The following is a 26312-nucleotide window of genomic DNA, read 5'->3' on the forward strand; positions in this document are numbered from 1 at the left end:
AGTCTTCCACATTGCCATAATAGAAAAAAGTATTACTATATAACGAGTATTAAACAGAGGCGGCTCGCGAGGGAAGTCACACAGGAAGGATTTGGATTTTTCTATTAAAACTAAAAGATGGAGACTGTCCTAATTTACTGATTGTTATATATAACAATTATTATATTAATTAACTTTTTTTTACTTAATTTGAAGAGAAAAAACAATAATTTTTACCGGTGCAACTTCCCTCACAAGCCGCCTCTGGTATCAAGATTATCAAGAGTGTGCAGATTACACGATATTTCTTTCTTCTAACATTAGCATACCTCAATCACTCACAGATCACTAATTTCTATTGGAAGTATTTGTTTTACACTGACCATCGCACACACACAAAGGTGTGCAGAGAAGAGATAACAGCACATTTACATGTACGCGAACACAGTGATTTACATCCACAGTGAAAATACTCTTGGTAGTGTTCAGACATTTGTTTCAGTAAAGACCATAAAGGTGAGTATGAAGCATCAGCTTTCTTCCAGCCCCATTGCTGAGGATCGGGTATATTAGGTTTTAACTTATGCCACTAAGACCAAATATATCCACCTTGAAACACTGCTTGTTTCACATGCTGAAGAAGTGCTCCCTCAGTTGAAGGTACACTTTCCACTGAACGACCTTTCTTGGTAACGAGCATTTTCCGACATTCTTTAACACTCTCTGCGGCGCTTCTGCGATCATACAAGTACACAGTAAAGCGCTGCATTTCCCCGAAAGAACTGTCTGCAATTTCCGAAGGACACTGTGAAAGCTCCACAAATGCATCAGTGACATATGAGTTTGCTTGCCAAGCTTCCCAGGCTGTTTTCTTCCCACGTCCTGCAAAGGCTGATACCGTATCGCAGCCAGTGAATGCGTGCCAGAATAGAATTGCTTTGAAAATCTTGGTTCCAAGCTTTTTTGCATACTCATGGACAGGAAGGTATCTTCGATTCCTTCCAATTCCGTAATCAATCCATAGATGAGAGAGGGTTAGGTTGGGAAAGGTATGTAAAGCTAGCACCACCACATCAGAATCAACTGTTCTGATGATAATCGATTTGTGACCAGAGTCACTGGCCTGTTTGGATGCAGAAGTAGTCGAGTATCGGCTTCTTCATGTGTACAGGGTGCGAGTTTGGAAACATCAACATTGGGCGTGATCCATATGCCAATGTCTTTAGTGCAGACAACAGTCTTGCCTTCTAGTGTGTGAATATTTGACAAGAAGTCTGCAATGAGTTGGAATAATCGTTGTTTTTGTCTTCATTATGCAGAAACATGGTCCAATTTTTAGGAATCCGCGTAGAGTCCCCAACTCGTACTCTGGCGAAATTACTCGTTATCGACGCTCTTCCGTTTTCAGGCTGCCTGGTAGATAGCGGTTAAAAACAAAGTCCACTCTAGTTTTGTCCGTGAGAATTGATAATATATATGGTTTCACTTTCGTATCAAAGTAATCTCGGAAGGTTTCTGTAGGAGATGGTTTCAACATGTGTATGACAGCAGAACCATCAAGTATCACACATGTGGCCTGGGGAGCATTATGCTGGGAATCTCCGAACTTTTCCAGACACGTAACAACATCTGACTTAATTCTCTTGCAAATGAAACCATCGTCAGAAAGTGATGGAGGATACTCCAAATTTTCATGAGCGAAGAAGTCAGAAAAATCGCCTTGTTGGCTCTGACAAGCAATAAACATTCCGCTGAAAAGAGAACAATCATTTTTAATGATATTAACCTTGAGGTGTGCGGCAGTGGTCTTTGTGATTTGTTTGCGGTGGAGGGTTAGATTATTTCGATGAATTGGTTCAAAAATTGATTTACTTCACTGCATTAAGCGTTCTTTTTTGAAGCTGTCTACTGGTCTCTGCCGAGCTTTTCAGCATTGTACACTGATGCAATTGCATCTTCGCTCATAATTACGTCAGACATTATGCTTACAAGGTCAGTGCCGTCTTGCGTGAAAGGATTTCTGTCGTCTTCTGAAAATGTACACAGTCTTGAGACGTCTTTTACAAATCGTTTATTGGCAGGCAGAGTGTCTTCGTGACGAGTCTGACAATCACTGGAAATGAGATTGGCAATAACTGGACCAGACACCATCCACTTCAAGAGCGCTGAAGAATTATTAATTATTCCAACTGCTACGCCTTCAGACTTTGTTGCATTATTCATGCATTTGATCATGGCCCATACAAGAATGAGGACGAATTGTCTTAGTACTAACGAAACCTCCTCGCACAAACTCTTCATAAATGGTAGGATGTCTGCAACTGAGCTCCTGTAATGACTTAACAAATATTGGCATCTAACGTGCGTAGTGCGTGTGGTCCCAGGCGAACATCCAGGGACACAACTCTGATAGGGAACTGATGTACAGTTCAAAATCTGCAGAACGCAAGCTGTGCAAGAGCCTAAAGAGAAGCATTTCAAGTTCAAATACTTACACCATTCATTCTGTCTAATTTTAACCCACTGTTTAATTCTTTGGGGACATTCAGGCGATGCACTTTCTGAGTATGCTTTCTTCAGCATTTAGTACAGGGCTGCAGGTGTCACTTCGTGAGCATATTTCGCTCGCTTCACGTGGAATCCATGTAAGCAATTATCTGCTTTTCCAGCAGTGGTTACGCCTGCTTGCACTAGAAGATTAGTCCACCCACTCTCAGTCAACCAGTTACCCAACATTTCTAAGGTTCTCATTTCAATATGAAGTGGACCCATCATAACTACCATCTTGTCTTCCCCATACTGAAGAGGCTGGGACCACTGAACTTGTTTCGCTACAGCAAAAACGGGTTGATCACAGGTAACCACGGGGACTTGGGAAGGATTAAGTGATGACACAGTCTGAATGATTATGTCAATGTAATGACGAATCATGGCAGACGAATTTATGGAGTCTGGCAACAAGGGTAGTAGAACACACCTACTTGTAGGTTGAATCTTATCACGAAGTTGCTGAGAATGGAAAGCTGCCCAGGTAATATGTTCTTCAGAAATACTGCGCCTTCTCTGTGTCAATAATCTTGATTGCTTTCAAACACATATTTGATAAAATATCTTCCTGTAGCGGTAATTCAACACTATTGACGGTAGAAAGAGGCTCATATGATTTAAGCATTGACATCTGAGGAACATTTGTGAACCATGCAGGCAAGACCACTTGTTGATTATAACCCCAGCATCGCTGCGAGGATAAGATGGCTGAATTATAGATATCCCTGTCCCGTGAAATGCTTGCATAGAGGTTGCTGACGACGGGTTGTGATCGATATTGTCTATGGTAGCACAAATAAAAACGCCTGTTTGAAGGTTATCTTGATGTACTCTCTTCTTAGTTTCAAATTATTCACACAGTGCATTGGTCATGGTGGCCGATACCTCCCGAACTCGATCATAGATACACTCAAAGTTACTTTATTCAGTCTATCTATGATCCCTCAGTTTCGCGCTTTTGAATGGATCATTAACCCAATGTACAGGGGCAGCGGAGTCTCACTTGATAGTGGATGGCGTACATTTCCCTGTCCTTGCTTTCTTTCTCGTTTCACTGCGTGTCAGTAACTGAAACACTGACAGTGAAGCACGGCTTACATCAACAGTTTCTTCATTTGCAATATTAGGACCTTCAAGAATCATCCGTACAAGTGTTACTAGTGATTGTGGAACTGATTGCTCCTGGCAAGCTGTGGTAAAATGCCCATTGAATTGTGGGAAAGCTTTAAACATGTGCTTCCGCACGATGGATGCAGCCCTAGCCAAACATATTCCATCATCTTCTGAATTCTGTAAGCAAGCACCGTAAATCAATTCTGCAACGCCAATTCTGCAAATGTCCGTTGCAATAGGGAATCTCAATTACATTTACATTTAACATTGGGGTTCATAACATTGTACGGTCGCCCAGATATGTACCTGGAGGTTTGACTATTATAGTTCCATTACTTGAGGACCAGGTACTTATGTGAGTGACTGTACAGCACAAAGTCTGCCCAGTTTTAAACGTTGCAACATATTAAATTTAAGATGACATATTTCCAACAATTTTGCTCTCTTTACATTTCTTTATTTCTGCAATAATAACGGAATTGGCCGATTTCAACGAACTTTTGTTTCATCCTGTATAATACTAATTACAGGATTCAGTGACAAAAAATGTACCTTTTATTAGCAAATATGAGTAATACGAATTCAAAATTAGATGTGAATCGTTTGTAATCACCGTTTTATGAGCCTTCATTGTGAGAAACGGTGTTTCTGTAATGTCCGAGCGGCCATGTTGTATGATGACGTCATAGGGCGAAATAAAGTTTTTGATGTTTGGGGTCTACATCTATATTTTATCCTTAGGTATTGGTCTACCACGTCACCAAATGGCATGTTTGTATCACGATTTGCAAGATTCTTCGGTTACCCTACCCCACTATTTTAAGAAATATATACATTGCCATTTATAATGCTAACATTGTAACCTACAAAGAGCTATTAATCGGACAGATAGAAATTTAACCATCGACTGCACAAAATGAATGAAGTATAGAGATATTTTTAATAATTAGCAAGATACGGTTGAAAGATATTGGCTAATACTTGCATACCATAATAATAATAATAATAATAATAATAATAATAATAATAATAATAATAATAATAATAATAATAATAATAAAGATATACAATTATTTACTGCACTATTCTTGGTATTTGATCACAATTCATATAATTATATACCTCTCTTCTAACAATGCCATTCTTGATTGCCACAGGCGATATATATGTTTCTGCTTTGGAAAGAGTACGACTTTTTCAAATATTGTACTTATTTATTTATTGTACAAAAATATAAATCAAATGTTTGAGCCCACCCAAAGTTTTTCGAAAGTTAGCGCTTTCGTGTAATACATCAAGATGAATATTACATAACAAAGTATAGACACAAAATGAAGCTAATTTTCGATAGAGACTACTTTCAATGTAAAAATCTATAATTGGTATTCTTATAGCCTAAACTACAACAGTATATTTAATTGTAAAATCAACATCTAAAATTCAAGGCCATCTAAAAATGTTTCAGTTAATTGTGAGAAATACTAGTGTAAATGGTTAATTGGGTTTTAAATTATTAAGAAAAGCACTGCTCATCGAAAGCTATTCATTTTAAACATACACTATGTGATCAAAAGTATCCGGGCACCCCACAAAACATACGTTTTTCATATTAGTTGCATTGTGCTGTCACCTACTGCCAAGTACTCATTATCAGCGACCTCAGTAGTCATTAGACATCGTGAGAAGCAGAATGGGGCGCTCCGCGGAACTCACGGACTTCGAACGTGGTCAGGTGATTTGGTGTCACTTGTGTCAGAAGTCTGTACGCGAGATTTCCACACTCCTAAACATCCCTAGGTCCTCTGTGTCTGATGTGATAGTGAAGTGAAAACGTGAAGGGACACGTACAGCACAAAAGCGTAAGACCGACCTCGTCTGTTGACTGACAGAGACCGCCTACAGTTGAAGAGGATCGTAAAGTGTAATAGGCAGACATCTATCCAGACCATCACACAGGAATTCCAAACTGCATCAGGATCCACTCCAAGTACTATGATAGTTAGGCGTGATGTGAGAAAATTCGCTTTTCATGGTCGAGCTGCTGCTCATAAGCCACACATCACGCAGGTAAATGCCAAACGACGCCTAATTTGGTGTAAGGAGCGTAAACATTGGACGATTGAACAGTGGAAAAACGTTGTATGGAGTGACGAATCACGGAACACAATGTGGCGATCCGATAGCAGAGTGTGGGTATGGCGAATGCCCGGTGAACGTCATCTATCAGCGTGTGTAGTGCCAACAGTAAAATTCGGAGGTGGTGGTGTTATGCTGTGGTCGTGTTTTCCTTGGAGGGGGCTTGCACCCCTTGTTGTTTTGCGTGGCACTCTCAGAGCGCAGGCCTACATTAATGTTTTAAGCACCTTCTTGCTTCCCACTGTCGACGAGCAATTCGGGGATGGCTCTGAGCACTTGTCAATACTTTAACACGACCGAGCACTTGTCAATACTGCACGGCCTGTGGCGGAGTGGTTACACGACCATAACATCCCTGTAATGGACTGGCTGCACAGAGTCCTGACTTGAATCCTATAGAACACTTTTGGGACGTTTTGGTACGCCAACTTCGTGCTAGGCCTCACCGACCTACATCGATACCTCTCCTGAGTTCAGCACTCCGTGAAGAATGGGCTGCCATTCCCCAAGAAACCTTCCAGCACCTAATTGAAAGTATGCCTGCGAGAGTGGAAGCTGTCATCAAGGCTAAGGGTGGGCCAACACCATATTGAATTCCAGCAGTACTGATGGAGGGCGCCACGAACTTGTAAGTCATTTTCAGCCAGGTGTCCGGATACTTTTGATGACATAGTGTAACTATAAAATATATAGAATTCTTGTTGTTATACATGAACCAGTGATGCCAACCTGAAACATTATAAAATCTGATCTCGAGAAGCAGAAATTCCACTTTTACTCTTGAATTTCCCATGTAATACTAATTAGAAAGTTAACATTAAAAAAAATGAAAAAAACTGAATTATTGTCGCACATTTTCTTCAATATATGAGTAAACCATCTGTAAATTTCGATCTTTTACGTTTATCAAGTAGTTGATGAATAACTATTTTTCTTAATGGAAAGAGAGAATGGAAAATGTTGGCAAAAACAAATACACTTTGTCGTCAGGATTTGGTATTTACGTAATTCCTTTGTGTCATCATATTGTAAAAGAATACTAGAAGAAATTTTATTTTTCAGTCATTTTGTGATAGCAGTTTTGAAGTTGGTTCTTTCTGATTTTTCATTTTTATCTTTTTCCGTTAATTATATTATTGTACTTAAAAAGTACCAGAGCACAATTTACATTTCTTGGTGCTTTCTTTTTTAGAGTCGCAAGTTACTTCTGCACTAGCCTACATTTTCCAGTAACAAAGTTTACAATTAACACCGATATCAAGATTATTGAGGAGTCATTAATCTACTTTCTGCCCATATAGATTGCTGTTGCCGTAGATAAACGATCTCACATTTGCTCCCAATTAGGACGAAAATTCCCTTTATCTCTTTTCGAGAAATTAATGTTAAAAATCCCACAAAATGGGATTTTCCCCAGAGGTTGGCATCACTGATATGAACCACTATCGTACCTTACATCTAAACTGTGCGAGTAGTCTATTTAGGTAGATTAAGAGTGCTGTGTACCAACGCCATCTTTAGTTTTGGCCCGTTGATTTAAACGATGAATTATTTTTGTGTTTGGTTTGAAATGAACTGGAATTTTAATGGTGTTAATTTATTATTTCTTCTTCAATCCTCATTATTCCAAAATAAATTTGCATCATATATTAAATTAAATATATCCTCATTTATACTGTACTGTATTTAATTACGAGAGACTTTCAGAAAATAAAGAACAATTGCGCATCGCGCGCGGCGCCGATCTTCCGCACTGTGATGGCGTGCGCAGCAATTAGCTCCTTCCTTCACCTCAGTGTGAGCCGAGTCTCAATGTGGTCACGCTACTTGTTTTTGCAGCAATTCAAAATGGCGGCGCCAATCGAAAACCCCGCCAAATATGAAGTACGGAGTGTCATTCGTTTTCTGAACGAGCAAAAACTAAAGCCTATTCAAATTTATAGGCAAATAAGGAATATTCATGGTGAGATTGCAATGAACGCATCATCAGTGAGGAAATGGTGTATTATGTTTAATCAAGGAAAGACCAGCGTGCATGATGATCGGAGTGGGAGGCTATTCTTTGGTCATCCTGCTTACAGTCCTGACTTGGCACCAAGTGATTTTCACTTATTTCCGAAACTTAAGAATTTTTTGGTCGAAAACAGTTCGTAAACGATGAGGAACTCAAGCAAGCAGTGACCGTCTGGCTTAAATCTTTGGAGGCATAACAAGTGTCTTGACAACTATGATGATTACATAGAAAAGTAGAGCAAGATCCTGTGGCTTTGTAAATAAAGTTTTGTACTGATATCTTTTGTTTTTATTTAAGCCTGCCAAAACATTCTTTACTTTCTGGACGGCCCTCGTATTAAATATTAAAATTACATGTAATAAAATTTAATTTTATGGAAGTAAAAACATTTAGATAATTTTAAAGAAGTAAGCAGTAAAAATCAAACACAACATTAAAATCAGTTCATTTCAAACGAAGCCGGAAAACAATTCTTCATATACATTATTGAGCCAGAACTCAAAGATGGTGCAGATATTGGACTGCATTAAGGAAATATTTAGGAAACAATGTTTTTATCACAGATAAAAGCCACAGTGATTACTGAATAATGCTACACATACCATCACATTTCGTGCGTGTTTCCAATGATGGGACTTCATCTCCATCATAAGAGCTTCCATCTTTGTCCAATAGAATTACTTTGACGTTGTACAGATGACCGGGAAGAAGTCCAGTAACATTTTTCTCCACTAAAGTACTTACAGCATCAGATAATGAATAAGGCTGCTGTTCTAACCACGTTGTTTGGTGTTGTTCCTATAAATATAATACGGAAAATTTTTTAGAAATAGATCGTTCTATGGCAAATGTTAACAAGAAGCAGTGTACACCTTGTGAACGAGTTTAGTTTGTCACAGTCTTCATAAACTAAAAAAACTGAAGTTCAAATCTTTGAATTTCTCTCCCTCATCATTTTTTCACTCTAAAACGTTAGTAAGATGAATGAATATTTGAGAACGGAAAACATCTAAGTCCTTTGATAGATAAGTATTTTTTACTCTGAGCATTATACTAATCCGATAATCTCAGCAATATTGCGGGCTGTCTCTGAAGCAAGTATGATATCCATAATTACTCCCATGGGAATACAGGGAAACCGATTTTTTGGTTGTCGATACAACTGCATTAACTAGATGGATCACATCGATTAATAAACACAATTCCTAACTTTTTGACTCTCTACATCCTGGTGAGAGTGATCAATTAAGAAGTTCTGAAGATTTTGTCTCCCGGATGAACACAAAGGTAGACACAGTAAATATACAAAGGAGTTCCTGGTAAACCAAACTACTTAAAAATTATAATTTCTAATTTTTTTCACCTGAATACTTTAATTCTTCTTCATCTGAATATTTTAAAATTTTTATTTCATCTGAATACTTAAAATTTTTTCCTTCATCTGAATACTTTAAAAAAATTCCCTATTCAAATATCTTAAAATTTTTTCCTCATCTGAATACTTTAAAATGTTTTCATTTGAATATTTTAAAAAGATTTTCTTCGTCTGAATACTTTAGTTTTTCTTCATCTCAACACTTTTTCTTCATCTGAATACTTTAAATTTTTTTTCATATTAATACTTTAAATTTTTTTTCTTGATCTGAATACTTTAAAATTTTTTCTTCATCTGAATACTTTAAAATTTTTCATCTGCATACTTTATTTTTTTCATTTGAATATTTAAATTTTTTCTTCATCTGAATACTTTAAAAAAATGTCCCTATCTAAATACCTTAAAATTTTTTTCTTCATTTTGATATTTTAAAATTTTTCCCTGTCTGAATACCTTAAAAAACATTTTCTTCATCTGAATACTTTAAAATTCTTTCTTTATCTGAATACTTTAACAACTTTTTCATTTGAATACTTTAAAAAGTTTTTCATTATCTGAATAATGTATTTTTCTTTACCTGCATACTTTAAAATTTTTCATCTGAATACTTTAAATTTATTCTTTATCTGAATATTTTAAATTTCTTTCTTCATATGAATACTTTATTTTTCTTCATCTGAATACTTTAAAACTTTTTCTTCATCCGAATACCTTAAATCTTTTTCATCTGAATACTTTTCACCATCTTAATACCTTACTTTTCTTCATCTTAATACTTTAAAATTTCCTTCGTCTGAATACTTTTTTCTTTATCTGAATAATTTAAACCTTTTTCATCTGAATACTTTAAAATTTTTCTTCATCTGAATATTTAAAAAAAATTCCATCTAAATACTTTAAAATGTTTTCTTCATCTGAATACTTTATTTTTCCTTCATCTGAATATTTTAAAATTTTTCTTCATCTGAATACTTTAAAACTTTTCATCTGAATACTTTAAAACTATTTCTTCATCTGAATACTTTAAAAGTTTTTCTTTATCTAAATATATTTTTTCTTCATCTGAATACTTTAAAACTTTTTCTTCGTCTGAATGCTTTAAAATTTTCATCTGAATACTTAAAACTTTTTCTTCATCTGAAAACTTTATTTTTCCTTCATCCGAATACTTTTAATGTTTTCTTCATCTGAATACTTTATTTTTCTTCATCTGTATACTTTATTTTTCCTTCATCCGAATACTTTGACTTTTTCTTCATCTGAATACTTTAAATTTTTTCTTCATCTGAATACTTTATTTTTTCTTCATCTGAATACTTTAAACTTTTTCATCTGAATATTTCAAAACTTTTAATTTGAATACTTAAATTTTTCTTCATCTGAATACTTTTTTCTTTATCTGAATATTTCAAAACTCTTTCTTTATCTGAATACTTTTTCTTCATCTGAGTACTTTAAAATTTTTTCTTTATCTGAATAATTTATTTTTCCTTCATCTGAATATTTTAAAATTTTTCTTCATCTGAATACTTTAAAACTTTTCATCTGAATACTTGAAAACTATTTCTTCATCTGAATACTTTAAAATTTTTTCTTCATTTGAATAATTTATTTTTTCTTCATCTGAATATTTTATTTTTTCCTTCATCCGAATCTTTTGATTTTTTCTTCATCGGAATATTTTAAAATTTTTTCTTCATCTGACTTCTTTATTTTTCTTTCATCTGAATACTTTGAAACTTTTTCTTTATCTGAATACTTTATTTTTTCATCTTAATGATTTGAAATTTTTCTTCGGTTGAACACTACTTTTCTCTCATCTTAATACTTCAAAACTTTTTCTACATCTGAATACTTTTTCATGTTTATACTTTAAATGTTTCTTCATATGAATACTTTATTTTTCTTCATCTGAATAATTTATTTTTCCTTCATCGGAATACTTTGATTTTTTCTTCATCGGAATACTTTAAAATTTTTTCTTCATCTGACTACTTTATTTTTTCTTCATCTGAATACTTTGAAACTTTTTCTTTATCTGAATACTTTATTTTTTCATTTTAATATTTTGAAATTTTTCGTCGGTTGAATACTTTACTTTTCCCTCATCTTAATACTTTAAAACCTTTTCTACATCTGAATACTTTTTCATGTTTATACTTTAAATTTAATATTTTGAAATTTTTCGTCGGTTGAATACTTTACTTTTCCTCATTTTAATACTTTAAAACTTTTTCTCCATCTGAATACTTTTTCATGTTTATACTTTAAATTTTTCTTCATCTGAATACTTTATTTTTTCACCTTGAATACTTTAAACTTTTTTCTTCATCTGAATACTTTAAAATTTTCGATCTGAATACTATTTTCTTAATTTGAATACTTTAAATTTTTCTTAATGTGAATACTTTATTTTTCTTCATCTAAATACTTTAGAATTTTTCTTCATCTGAATACTTTACTTTTTATCTGAATACTTTAATTTTTTATCATCTGAATACTTTAATTTTTTCTTTATGTGAATACTTTAAAATTTTTTCATCTGAATACTTTAAACTTTTCTTCATGTGAATACTTTATTTTTCTTCATTTGAATACTTTAAAACTTCTTATCTGAATACTTAAATTTTTTCTTCATCTGAATACTTTATTTTTCTTTATCTGAATACTTTAGAACTCTTTCTTCATCTGAATACTTTGTTTTTTTCATCTGAACACTAAATTTTTATTCATGTGAATACTTTATTTTTCTTCATCTGAAAACTTTATTTTTCCTTCATCCGAATACTTTTAATGTTTTCTTCATCTGTATACTTTATTTTTCTTCAACTGTATACTTTATTTTTCCTTCATCCGAATACTTTGACTTTTTCATCATCGGAATACTTTAAATTTTTTCTTCATCTGACTACTTTATTTTTCCTTCATCTGAATACTTTGAAACTTTCTCTTTATCTGAATACTTTATTTTTTCATTTTAATATTTTAAAATATTTCTTCGGCTGAATACTTTACTTTTCCCTCATCTTAATACTGTAAAACTTTTTCTCCATCTGAATATTTTTTCATGTTTATACTTTAAATTTTCCTTCATCTGAATACTTTAAAACTTTCTTCATCTGAATATTTTATTTTTTCTTCATCTGAATACTTTAAACTTTTTCATCTGAATATTTCAAAACTTTTAATTTGAATACTTAAATTTTTCTTCATCTGAATACTTTAAAAAAATGTCCCTATCTAAATACCTTAAAATTTTTTTCTTCATTTTGATATTTTAAAATTTTTCCCTGTCGGAATACCTTAAAAAACATTTTCTTCATCTGAATACTTTAAAATTCTTTCTTTATCTGAATACTTTAACAACTTTTTCATTTGAATACTTTAAAAAGTTTTTCATTATCTGAATAATGTATTTTTCTTCACCTGCATACTTTAAAAATTTTCATCTGAATACTTTAAATTTATTCTTTATCTGAATATTTTAAATTTCTTTCTTCATATGAATACTTTATTTTTCTTCATCTGAATACTTTAAAACTTTTTCTTCATCCGAATACCTTAAATCTTTTTCATCTGAATACTTTTCACCATCTTAATACCTTACTTTTCTTCATCTGAATACTTTAAAATTTCCTTCGTCTAAATACTTTTTTCTTCATCTGAATAATTTAAACCTTTTTCATCTGAATACTTTAAAATTTTTCTTCATCTGAATATTAAAAAAAAATTCCATCTAAATACTTTAAAATGTTTTCTTCATCTGACTGTTTTAAAACTTTCTTCATCTGAATACTTTAAAACTTTTCATCTGAATACTTTAAAACTATTTCTTCATCTGAATACCTTAAAAGTTTTTCTTCATCTGAATACTTTATTTTTCCTTCATCTGAATATTTTAAAATTTTTCTTCATCTGAATACCTTAAAACTTTTCATCTGAATACTTTAAAACTATTTCTTCATCTGAATACTTTAAAAGTTTTTCTTTATCTAAATATATTTTTTCTTCATCTGATTACTTAAAAACTTTTTCTTCGTCTGAATGCTTTAAAATTTTCATCTGAACACTAAATTTTTTATTCATCTGAATACTTTATTTTTATTCATCTCAATTCTTTAAAACTCTTTCTTCATCTGAGTACTTTAAATTTTTTTCTTCATCTGAATACTTTATTTTTCCTTCATCTGAATATTTTAAAATTTTTCTTCATCTGAATACTTTAAAACTTTTCATCTGAATACTTTAAAACTATTTCTTCATCTGAATACTTTAAAAGTTTTTCTTTATCTAAATATATTTTTTCTTCATCTGATTACTTAAAAACTTTTTCTTCGTCTGAATGCTTTAAAATTTTCATCTGAATACTTAAAACTTTTTCTTCATCTGAAAACTTTATTTTCCCTTCATCCGAATACTTCTAATGTTTTCTTCATCTGAATACTTTATTTTTCTTCATCTGTATACTTTATTTTTCCTTCATCCGAATACTTTGGCTTTTTCTTCATCTGAATACTTTAAATTTTTTCTTCATCTGAATACTTTAAATTTTTTCTTCATCTGACTACTTTATTTTTCCTTCATCTGAATACTTTGAAACTTTTTCTTTATCTGAATACTTTATTTTTTCATTTTAATAGTTTGAAATTTTTCTTCGGCTGAATACTTTACTTTTCCCTCATCTTAATACTGTAAAACTTTTTCTCCATCTGAATATTTTTTCACTTTAAACTTTTTCATCTGAATATTTCAAAACTTTTAATTTGAATACTTAAATTCTTCTTCTTCTGAATACTTTTTTCTTTATCTGAATATTTCAAAACTCTTTCTTTATCTGAATACTTTTTCTTCATCTGAGTACTTTAAAATTTTTTCTTTATCTGAATACTTTATTTTTCCTTCATCTGAATATTTTAAAATTTTTCTTCATCTGAATACTTTAAAACTTTTCATCTGAATACTTTATTTTTCCTTCATCTGAATATTTTAAAATTTTTCTTCATCTGAATACTTTAAAACTTTTCATCTGAATACTTTAAAACTATTTCTTCATCTGAATACTTTAAAAGTTTTTCTTTATCTAAATATATTTTTTCTTCATCTGAATACTTTAAAACTTTTTCTTCGTCTGAATGCTTTAAAATTTTCATCTGAATACTTAAAATTATTCTTCATCTGAAAACTTTATTTTTCCTTCATCCGAATACTTTTAATGTTTTCTTCATCTGAATACTTTATTTTTCTTCATCTGTATACTTTATTTTTCCTTCATCCGAATACTTTGGCTTTTTCTTCATCTGAATACTTTAAATTTTTTCTTCATCTGACTACTTTATTTTTTCTTCATCCGAATACTTTGAAACTTTTTCTTTATCTGAATACTTTATTTTTTCATTTTAATATTTTGAAATTTTTCTTCGGCTGAATACTTTACTTTTCCCTCATCTTAATACTGTAAAACTTTTTCTCCATCTGAATATTTTTTCATGTTTATACTTTAAATTTTCCTTCATCTGAATACTTTAAAACTTTCTTCATCTGAATACTTTATTTTTTCTTCATCTGAATACTTTAAACTTTTTCATCTGAATATTTCAAAACTTTTAATTTGAATACTTAAATTTTTCTTCATCTGAATACTTTTTTCTTTATCTGAATATTTCAAAACTCTTTCTTTATCTGAATACTTTTTCTTCATCTGAGTACTTTAAAATTTTTTCTTTATCTGAATACTTTATTTTTCCTTCATCTGAATACTTTGAAACTTTTTCTTTATTTGAACACTTTATTTTTTCATCTTAATGATTTGAAATTTTTCTTCGGTTGAACACTTTACTTTTCTCTCATCTTAATACTTTAAAACTTTTTCTACATCTGAATACTTTTTCATGTTTATACTTTAAATTTTTCTTCATATGAATACTTTATTTTTCCTTCATCGGAATATTTTGATTTTTTCTTCATCGGAATACTTTAAAATTTTTTCTTCATCTGACTGCTTTATTTTTTCTTCATCTGAATACTTTGAAACTTTTTCTTTATCTGAATACTTTATTTTTTCATTTTAATATTTTGAAATTTTTCGTCGGTTGAATACTTTACTTTTCCCTCATCTTAATACTTTGAACTTTTTCTACATCTGAATACTTTTTCATGTTTATACTTTAAATTTAATATTTTGAAATTTTCCGTCGGTTGAATACTTTACTTTTCCCTCATTTTAATACTTTAAAACTTTTTCTCCATCTGAATACTTTTTCATGTTTATACTTTAAATTTTTCTTCATCTGAATACTTTATTTTTTCACCTTGAATACTTTAAACTTTTTTCTTCATCTGAATACTTTAAAATTTTCGATCTGAATACTATTTTCTTAATTTGAATACTTTAAATTTTTCTTAACGTGAATACTTTATTTTTCTTCATCTAAATACTTTAGAATTTTTCTTCATCTGAATACTTTACTTTTTATCTGAATACTTTAATTTTTTATCATCTGAATACTTTAATTTTTTCTTTATGTGAATACTTTAAAATTTTTTCATCTGAATACTTTAAACTTTTCTTCATGTGAATACTTTATTTTTCTTCATTTGAATACTTTAAAACTTCTTATCTGAATACTTAAATTTTTTCTTCATCTGAATACTTTATTTTTCTTTATCTGAATACTTTAGAACTCTTTCTTCATCTGAATACTTTGTTTTTTTCATCTGAACACTAAATTTTTTATTCATCTGAATACTTTATTTTTATTCATCTCAATTCTTTAAAACTCTTTCTTCATCTGAACACTTTAAATTTTTCATCATCTTAATACTTTAAACTTTTTCTTCATGTGAATACTTTATTTTTTCTTCATCTGAATACTTTAAATTTTTTTATTATCTGAATATTTTAAAATTTTTTCTTCATCCGAATACTTTAAAATTTTTCACCTGAATATATTTTCTTCATCTGAATATTTTAATTTTTTTCATCTGAATACTTTATTTTTCTTCATCTGAAAACTTTATTTTTCCTTCATCCGAATACTTTTAATGTTTTCTTCATCTGCATACTTTATTTTTCTTCAACTGTATACTTTATTTTTCCTTCATCCGAATACTTTGACTTTTTCATCATCGGAATACTTTAAATTTTTTCTTCATCTGACTACTTTATTTTTCCTTCATCTGAATACTTTGAAACTTTCTCTTTATCTGAATACTTTATTTTTTCATTTTAATATTTTAAAATATTTCTTCGGCTGAATACTTTACTTTTCCCTCATCTTAATACTGTAAAACTTTTTCTCCATCTGAATATTTTTTCATGTTTATACTTTAAATTTTCCTTCATCTGAATACTTTAAAACTTTCTTCATCTGAATATTTTATTTTTTCTTCATCTGAATACTTTAAACTTTTTCATCTGAATATTTCAAAACTTTTAATTTGAATACTTAAATTTTTCTTCATCTGAATACTTTAAAAAAATGTCCCTATCTAAATACCTTAAAATTTTTTTCTTCATTTTGATATTTTAAAATTTTTCCCTGTCGGAATACCTTAAAAAACATTTTCTTCATCTGAATACTTTAAAATTCTTTCTTTATCTGAATACTTTAACAACTTTTTCATTTGAATACTTTAAAAAGTTTTTCATTATCTGAATAATGTATTTTTCTTCACCTGCATACTTTAAAAATTTTCATCTGAATACTTTAAATTTATTCTTTATCTGAATATTTTAAATTTCTTTCTTCATATGAATACTTTATTTTTCTTCATCTGAATACTTTAAAACTTTTTCTTCATCCGAATACCTTAAATCTTTTTCATCTGAATACTTTTCACCATCTTAATACCTTACTTTTCTTCATCTGAATACTTTAAAATTTCCTTCGTCTAAATACTTTTTTCTTCATCTGAATAATTTAAACCTTTTTCATCTGAATACTTTAAAATTTTTCTTCATCTGAATATTTAAAAAAAATTCCATCTAAATACTTTAAAATGTTTTCTTCATCTGACTGTTTTAAAACTTTCTTCATCTGAATACTTTAAAACTTTTCATCTAAATACTTTAAAACTATTTCTTCATCTGAATACTTTAAAAGTTTTTCTTCATCTGAATACTTTATTTTTCCTTCATCTGAATATTTTAAAATTTTTCTTCATCTGAATACTTTAAAACTTTTCATCTGAATACTTTAAAACTATTTCTTCATCTGAATACTTTAAAAGTTTTTCTTTATCTAAATATATTTTTTCTTCATCTGATTACTTAAAAACTTTTTCTTCGTCTGAATGCTTTAAAATTTTCATCTGAACACTAAATTTTTTATTCATCTGAATACTTTATTTTTATTCATCTCAATTCTTTAAAACTCTTTCTTCATCTGAGTACTTTAAATTTTTTTCTTCATCTGAATACTTTATTTTTCCTTCATCTGAATATTTTAAAATTTTTCTTCATCTGAATACTTTAAAACTTTTCATCTGAATACTTTAAAACTATTTCTTCATCTGAATACTTTAAAAGTTTTTCTTTATCTAAATATATTTTTTCTTCATCTGATTACTTAAAAACTTTTTCTTCGTCTGAATGCTTTAAAATTTTCATCTGAATACTTAAAACTTTTTCTTCATCTGAAAACTTTATTTTCCCTTCATCCGAATACTTCTAATGTTTTCTTCATCTGAATACTTTATTTTTCTTCATCTGTATACTTTATTTTTCCTTCATCCGAATACTTTGGCTTTTTCTTCATCTGAATACTTTAAATTTTTTCTTCATCTGAATACTTTAAATTTTTTCTTCATCTGACTACTTTATTTTTCCTTCATCTGAATACTTTGAAACTTTTTCTTTATCTGAATACTTTATTTTTTCATTTTAATAGTTTGAAATTTTTCTTCGGCTGAATACTTTACTTTTCCCTCATCTTAATACTGTAAAACTTTTTCTCCATCTGAATATTTTTTCACTTTAAACTTTTTCATCTGAATATTTCAAAACTTTTAATTTGAATACTTAAATTCTTCTTCTTCTGAATACTTTTTTCTTTATCTGAATATTTCAAAACTCTTTCTTTATCTGAATACTTTTTCTTCATCTGAGTACTTTAAAATTTTTTCTTTATCTGAATACTTTATTTTTCCTTCATCTGAATATTTTAAAATTTTTCTTCATCTGAATACTTTAAAACTTTTCATCTGAATACTTTATTTTTCCTTCATCTGAATATTTTAAAATTTTTCTTCATCTGAATACTTTAAAACTTTTCATCTGAATACTTTAAAACTATTTCTTCATCTGAATACTTTAAAAGTTTTTCTTTATCTAAATATATTTTTTCTTCATCTGAATACTTTAAAACTTTTTCTTCGTCTGAATGCTTTAAAATTTTCATCTGAATACTTAAAATTATTCTTCATCTGAAAACTTTATTTTTCCTTCATCCGAATACTTTTAATGTTTTCTTCATCTGAATACTTTATTTTTCTTCATCTGTATACTTTATTTTTCCTTCATCCGAATACTTTGGCTTTTTCTTCATCTGAATACTTTAAATTTTTTCTTCATCTGACTACTTTATTTTTTCTTCATCCGAATACTTTGAAACTTTTTCTTTATCTGAATACTTTATTTTTTCATTTTAATATTTTGAAATTTTTCTTCGGCTGAATACTTTACTTTTCCCTCATCTTAATACTGTAAAACTTTTTCTCCATCTGAATATTTTTTCATGTTTATACTTTAAATTTTCCTTCATCTGAATACTTTAAAACTTTCTTCATCTGAATACTTTATTTTTTCTTCATCTGAATACTTTAAACTTTTTCATCTGAATATTTCAAAACTTTTAATTTGAATACTTAAATTTTTCTTCATCTGAATACTTTTTTCTTTATCTGAATATTTCAAAACTCTTTCTTTATCTGAATACTTTTTCTTCATCTGAGTACTTTAAAATTTTTTCTTTATCTGAATACTTTATTTTTCCTTCATCTGAATACTTTGAAACTTTTTCTTTATTTGAACACTTTATTTTTTCATCTTAATGATTTGAAATTTTTCTTCGGTTGAACACTTTACTTTTCTCTCATCTTAATACTTTAAAACTTTTTCTACATCTGAATACTTTTTCATGTTTATACTTTAAATTTTTCTTCATATGAATACTTTATTTTTCCTTCATCGGAATATTTTGATTTTTTCTTCATCGGAATACTTTAAAATTTTTTCTTCATCTGACTGCTTTATTTTTTCTTCATCTGAATACTTTGAAACTTTTTCTTTATCTGAATACTTTATTTTTTCATTTTAATATTTTGAAATTTTTCGTCGGTTGAATACTTTACTTTTCCCTCATCTTAATACTTTGAACTTTTTCTACATCTGAATACTTTTTCATGTTTATACTTTAAATTTAATATTTTGAAATTTTTCGTCGGTTGAATACTTTACTTTTCCCTCATTTTAATACTTTAAAACTTTTTTTCCATCTGAATACTTTTTCATGTTTATACTTTAAATTTTTCTTCATCTGAATACTTTGTTTTTTCACCTTGAATACTTTAAACCTTTTTCTTCATCTGAATACTTTAAAATTTTCGATCTGAATACTATTTTCTTAATTTGAATACTTTAAATTTTTCTTAACGTGAATACTTTATTTTTCTTCATCTAAATACTTTAGAATTTTTCTTCATCTGAATACTTTACTTTTTATCTGAATACTTTAATTCTTTATCATCTGAATACTTTAATTTTTCTTTATGTGAATACTTTAACGTTTTTTCATCTGAATATTTTAAACTTTTCTTCATGTGAATACTTTATTTTTCTTCATTTAAATACTTTAAAACTTCTTATCTGAATACTTAAATTTTTTCTTCATCTGAATACTTTATTTTTCTTCATCTGAATACTTTAGAACTCTTTCTTCATCTTAATACTTTTTTTTCATCTGAACACTAAATTTTTTATTCATCTGAATACTTTATTTTTATTCATCTCAATTCTTTAAAACTCTTTCTTCATCTGAACACTTTAAATTTTTCATCATCTTAATACTTTAAATTTTTTCTTTATGTGAATACTTTATTTTTTCTTCATATGAATACTTTAAATTTTTCATCTGAATAATTAAAATTTTTCTTCACATGATTATTTTTTTCTTCATCTGAATACTTTAAATTTTTCTTCATGTGAGTACTTTATTTTTCTTCATCTGAATACTTTAAAATTTTTTATTATCTGAATATTTAAAAAAATTTTCTTCATCCGAATACTTTAAAATTTTTCACCTGAATATCTTTTCTTCATCTGAATATTTTAATTTTTTCATCTGAATACTTCATTTTTCTTCATCTGAAAACTTTATTTTTTCTTCATCCGAACACTTTTAATGTTTTCTTCATCTGAATACTTTATTTTTCTTCATCTGTATACTTTATTTTTCCTTCATCCGAATACTTTGGCTTTTTCTTCATCTGAATACTTTAAATTTTTTCTTCATCTGACTACTTTATTTTTTCTTCATCTGAATACTTTGAAACTTTTTCTTTTTCTGAATACTTTATTTTTTCATTTTAATATTTTGAAATTTTTCTTCGGCTGAATACTTTACTTTTCCCTCATCTTAATACTGTAAAACTTTTTCTCCATCTGAATATTTTTTCATGTTTATACTTTAAATTTTCCTTCATCTGAATACTTTAAAACTTTCTTCATCTGAATACTTTATTTTTTCTTCATCTGAATACTTTAAACTTTTTCATCTGAATATTTCAAAACTTTTAATTTGAATACTTAAATTTTTCTTCATCTGAATACTTTTTTCTTTATCTGAATATTTCAAAACTCTTTCTTTATCTGAATACTTTTTCTTCATCTGAGTACTTTAAAATTTTTTCTTTATCTGAATACTTGAATTTCCTTCATCTGAATATTTAAAAATTTTTCTTCATCTGAATACTTTAAAACTTTTCATCTGAATACTTTATTTTTCCTTCATATGAATATTTTAAAATTTTTCTTCATCTGAATACTTTAAAACTTTTCATCTGAATACTTTAAAACTATTTCTTCATCTGAATACTTTAAAAGTTTTTCTTTATCTAAATATATTTTTTCTTCATCTGAATACTTTAAAACTTTTTCTTGGTCTAAATGCTTTAAAATTTTCATCTGAATACTTAAAACTTTTTCTTCATCTCAAAACTTTATTTTTCCTTCATCCGAATACTTTTAATGTTTTCTTCATCTGAATACTTTATTTTTCTTCATCTGTATACTTTATTTTTCCTTCATCCGAATACTTTGGCTTTTTCTTCATCTGAATACTTTAAATTTTTTCTTCATCTGACTACTTTATTTTTTCTTCATCTGAATACTTTGAAACTTTTTCTTTATCTGAATACTTTATTTTTTCATTTTAATATTTTGAAATTTTTCTTCATTTGAATAATTTATTTTTTCTTCATTTGAATACTTTAAAACTTTTTCTTCTGAATATTTTACAATTTTCTTCATCTAAATACTTTATTTTTTCTACATCTGAATACTTTCTTTTTCCTTCATCCGAATACTTTAAAATTTTTTCTTCATCTGACTACTTTATTTTTTCTTCATCTGAATACTTTGAAACTTTTTCTTTATCTGAATACTTTATTTTTTCATCTTAATGATTTGAAATTTTTCTTCGGTTGAATACTTTACTTTTCTCTCATCTTAATACTTTAAAACTTTTTCTACATCTGAATACTTTTTCATGTTTATACTTTAAATTTTTCTTCATATGAATACTTTATTTTTCTTCATCTGAATAATTTATTTTTCCTTCATCGGAATACTTGGATTTTTTTCTTCATCGGAATACTTTAAAATTTTTTCTTCATCTGACTACTTTATTTTTTCTTCATCTAAATACTTTAAACTTTTTCTTTATCTGAATACTTCATTTTTTCATTTTAATATTTTGAAATTTTTCGTCGGTTGAATACTTTACTTTTCTCTCATCTTAATACTTTAAAACTTTTTCTACATCTGAATACTTTTTCATGTTTGTACTTTAAATTTAATATTTTGAAATTTTTCGTCGGTTGAATACTTTACTTTTCCCTCATCTTAATACTTTAAAACTTTTTCTCCATCTGAATACTTTTTCATGTTTATACTTTAAATTTTTCTTCATCTGAATACTTTATTTTTTCATCTTGAATACTTTAAACCTTTTTCTTCATCTGAATACTTTAAAATTTTTGATCTGAATACTATTTTCTTAATTTGAATACTTTAAATTTTTCTTAATGTGAATAGTTTATTTTTCTTCATCTAAATACTTTAGAATTTTCTTCATCTGAATACTTTACTTTTTATCTGAATACTTTAATTTTTTATCATCTGAATACTTTAATTTTTCTTTATGTGAATACTTTAAATTTTTTTCCTCTGAATACTTTAAACTTTTCTTCATGTGAATACTTTATTTTTCTTCATTTGAATACTTTAAAACTTCTTATCTGAATACTTAAATTCTTTCTTCATCTGAATACTTTATTTTTCTTCATCTTAATACTTTATTTTTTTCATCTGAACACTAAATTTTTTATTCATCTGAATACTTTATTTTTATTCATCTGAATTCTTTAAAACTCTTTCTTCATCTGAACACTTTAAAGTTTTCATCATCTTAATACTTTAAATTTTTTCTTCATGTGAATACTTTATTTTTTCTTCATCTAAATACTTTAAATTTTTCATCTGAATACTTAAAATTTTTCTTCATATGATTACTTTTTTCTTCATCTGAATACTTTAAATTTTTCTTCATGTGAGTACTTTATTTTTCTTCATCTGAATACTTTAAAATTTTTTATTATCTGAATATTTTAAAATTTTTTCTTCATCCGAATACTTTAAAATTTTTCACCTGAATATCTTTTCTTCATCTGAATATTTTAATTTTTTTCATCTGAATACTTCATTTTTCTTCATCTGAATACTTTAATTTTTTTATCATCTGAATACTTTAAAAATTGTTTCTTTATGTAAATACTTTAAAATTTTTTCATCATCTGAATATTTTATTTTTCTTCATCTGAATACTTTAAAACTTTTCATCTGAATATTAAATTTTTTCTTAATGTGAATACTTTATTTTTCATCTGAATTTTTTAGAACTCTTTCTTCATCTGAATACTTTATTTTTCCTTCATCTGAATATTTTACAATTTTTTCTTCATCTGAATACTTTAAAACTTTTCATCTGAATACTAAAAATTTTTTCTTCATCTGAATACTTTAATTTTTTCTTCATCTGAATACTTTAATTTTTGTTCATCTAAACACTCAAGTACGAAAAAAAATCAAACATAACATCAATAGTATTTTTTTCGTTGAAGGCAATTTGTACAGCGTAAGCTTTCATCCATATACAGTGTAAGCCATTTATCCTGAGACGTCTCTGTAACTTTTAAATTAATAGATAAAAAAGGCAGAAATTTTTAATGATTAAATTTAACAGGGAAATTATTTGGCATACGCTGCAAGATCACTAGATTGACAGTGTTACCAACTCAATACTGTATTGTATTTAAAGTTTACTTTTTTAAAGATTCACTGTGTCCGATTATTAAATATTTCAAAGATATCTGTTCAACCAAATGAATACCTGATAAATCTATCTGTTGAACAAAATGAATGTCACCTTTAACATTCAATAATACAAACTAAGGATACTACAGTCCTTCGCATAAATTCAAATTTTGGAGGCCTCTAGAACAGTGGCGGTCTTAGCGGGCCTACCCAAAAATTTTGAAAAATATATAAATGCTAAAAGGTACGCTAAAGAGTAAATATATTTTCCATTATTTATGTTAATGGTAGATAATTATTTAACAAATAGTATCAACCACTACTGTAAAACTAATTTCAGTAGTGATGGATCATAATGTTCGGGCCTACTCAAAATTAAGATCCTAAACGTGCCCTTGCTCTAGAACACTAATAATGCACATTCAAAGTACTTTAGTGTCGAATATTATCCTAATATAGCGTATTTCAGATAAGTGGGAACAAGTTAACAAAGGCTTGAAAATTTAATTTTTAATTTCAATAGATTTTATTTAAACAAAATAATAGCCTTAGATAAGTATCAGAATACTTTCAGTGAGGTAGATGGTTTTCAATAGACGTAAAGACCATAATGAAATGTAAGGCAATTGATATGTCTAACCATTCTAAATATATGATAAATATTGGTAAAGTTTGCAACAGTGCTTTTCTAGAAGTTGCAATTAAACTAGCAAAAGCTATTGCTGTAATGTTATAGGAGCAACGAAAAGCAACAATCATTTTAAATATCCCCACAAAATGTCATTTTAAGCAGTATAACAATCTCAAACCATATTTTTTCATATCTCTGGAAGATTTGGGATACGTGGTTTCATAGTATTTCATAGTACTAGTATAATATTTGGCACTAAGATACTTGGAGTGTATATTGTTTGTCCCATTTACGTTATTACCTAGGTACTGTTGTAGAAGTGTGCAAAGAACGGATAGTTTTCAAAGTTCTGTGATACTGTAGTGTAAATTATTAGTAACACTGAGTAATAAGTGTGATATTTTAAGGATATTCTAGCGTCCATTGTCAGTAACATTGAGTAATAAATGTGATATTGTAGCATCCATTGTTAGTAACATTGAGTAATAAATGTGATATTGTAGCGTTCATTGTTATTAACATTGAGTAATACATGTGATATTGTAAGGATATTGTAGCATCCACTGTTAGTAACATTGAGTAATAAATGTGATATTGTAGTGTTCATTGCTAAAACACTGGGTAATAAACATGATATTGTAAGAATATTGTAGCGTCCATTGTTAGTAACATTGAGTAATAAATGTGATACTGTAGCGTTCATTGTTATTAACACTGAGTGATAAATGTGATATTGTAGCGCCCATTGTTAGTAACATTGAGTAATAAATGTGATATTATAGCGTCCACTGTTAGTAGCACTGAATAATAAATGTGATATTGTAAGGATATTGTAGCGTCCACTTTTAGTAACACTGACTAGGGATGATTCCATATCGGGACCAGGTACCTGGATAAGAGCTATATATCGTCTGAAAGTTCTTGCCATGAGAAGTAAGAAACCGTTTTCAAATCACGGGCAAACCCACAACTTCACCTTACAAGGGGCCAATTTGTTGGTGTTTCGGACCCTATGTATGACATATTTGACAGCAGTAAAAATGAATGTTACGAACCATAACACGTAAGCATCTGAACCCATTATGTTCCTTTTTGGCTCGTTGCTAGAACATGGCTCCGGCAAGGGTTTGGTAATATCATTTTGCACCCAGAAGTACCCATTTGGTCAGTGTTGCCAACGAATTGTAAATATAATGTGGCAAATGGTTCCTCTACCACTGAACGTATATCCATGTAACGTGGAATAAACATCATTCGTCACTAGAGAAAATATATTGTGGACGTATTCCTCTCTCAAGGATCTCAGTTTGTCAGTGTTACTAACCAATTGTAAAAATGAGGAGGTGTAAAACAGGTTCGTATGATGAGAAATTTATACACCAACCTTTGTAGAAACATCACACGATCACACGAAACATCACATCATATAGCAAAAAGACGTTGAGTGTGACCATTTCCCAGCCATTCTAGGTTGTCAATGTTGCCAACCAAATGTGAAAATCACGATGTTCCAATTGGCGTGCTTGCAATTGAACCAATATATAACAAATGTGGCATAAGCAACATTGGACAATGGAAAACCTAGAATGTGTCACAGTCTAATTATGTTTGCCAATGCTGTAGACTTCATTCAATAATCTTGAATATTCGCATTAGTTGGCAACACTGTTAAACTGGGGTGATTGGTAGACGGGGACACTCACACTATGTTTTCCATTATCCAATGCTGCTTCTGTCATATTTGTTTTACATTCGTTCTCTGTACCATAGTATCGTGTGATATTTCTGCCAAGCTTGGTGTGTAAACGTCTTATCATACGGAACCTGTTTTACACCTTCTCATTTTTGCAATTGGTTGGCAACACTGACAAATGGGTCCTTGAGAGAGGAATACATCCACAGTATATTTTCTCTAGTTACAAATGAT

At 28.9% G+C, this 26312-nt stretch overlaps 1 protein-coding gene across 2 annotated transcripts in view; it reads right to left on the reverse strand.

Annotated features, from left to right (window-relative positions):
- The window catches only part of LOC145663899 (receptor-type tyrosine-protein phosphatase delta-like), a 212260-nt gene that overhangs the window by 48190 nt on the left and 137758 nt on the right, over positions 1–26312 (reverse strand). For both annotated transcript variants that reach the window (XM_081730070.1, XM_081730069.1), the window contains one exon: positions 8392–8587. In XM_081730070.1, coding sequence (XP_081586196.1) covers positions 8392–8587 — 196 coding nt within the window. The remainder of the gene's footprint in view (positions 1–8391; positions 8588–26312) is intronic.

This window comes from Thermobia domestica, chromosome 11 (genome assembly GCF_964235325.1).
Source record: "Thermobia domestica chromosome 11, izTheDome1.hap1.1, whole genome shotgun sequence".
In the NCBI taxonomy this organism is placed as follows: domain Eukaryota; kingdom Metazoa; phylum Arthropoda; class Insecta; order Zygentoma; family Lepismatidae; genus Thermobia; species Thermobia domestica.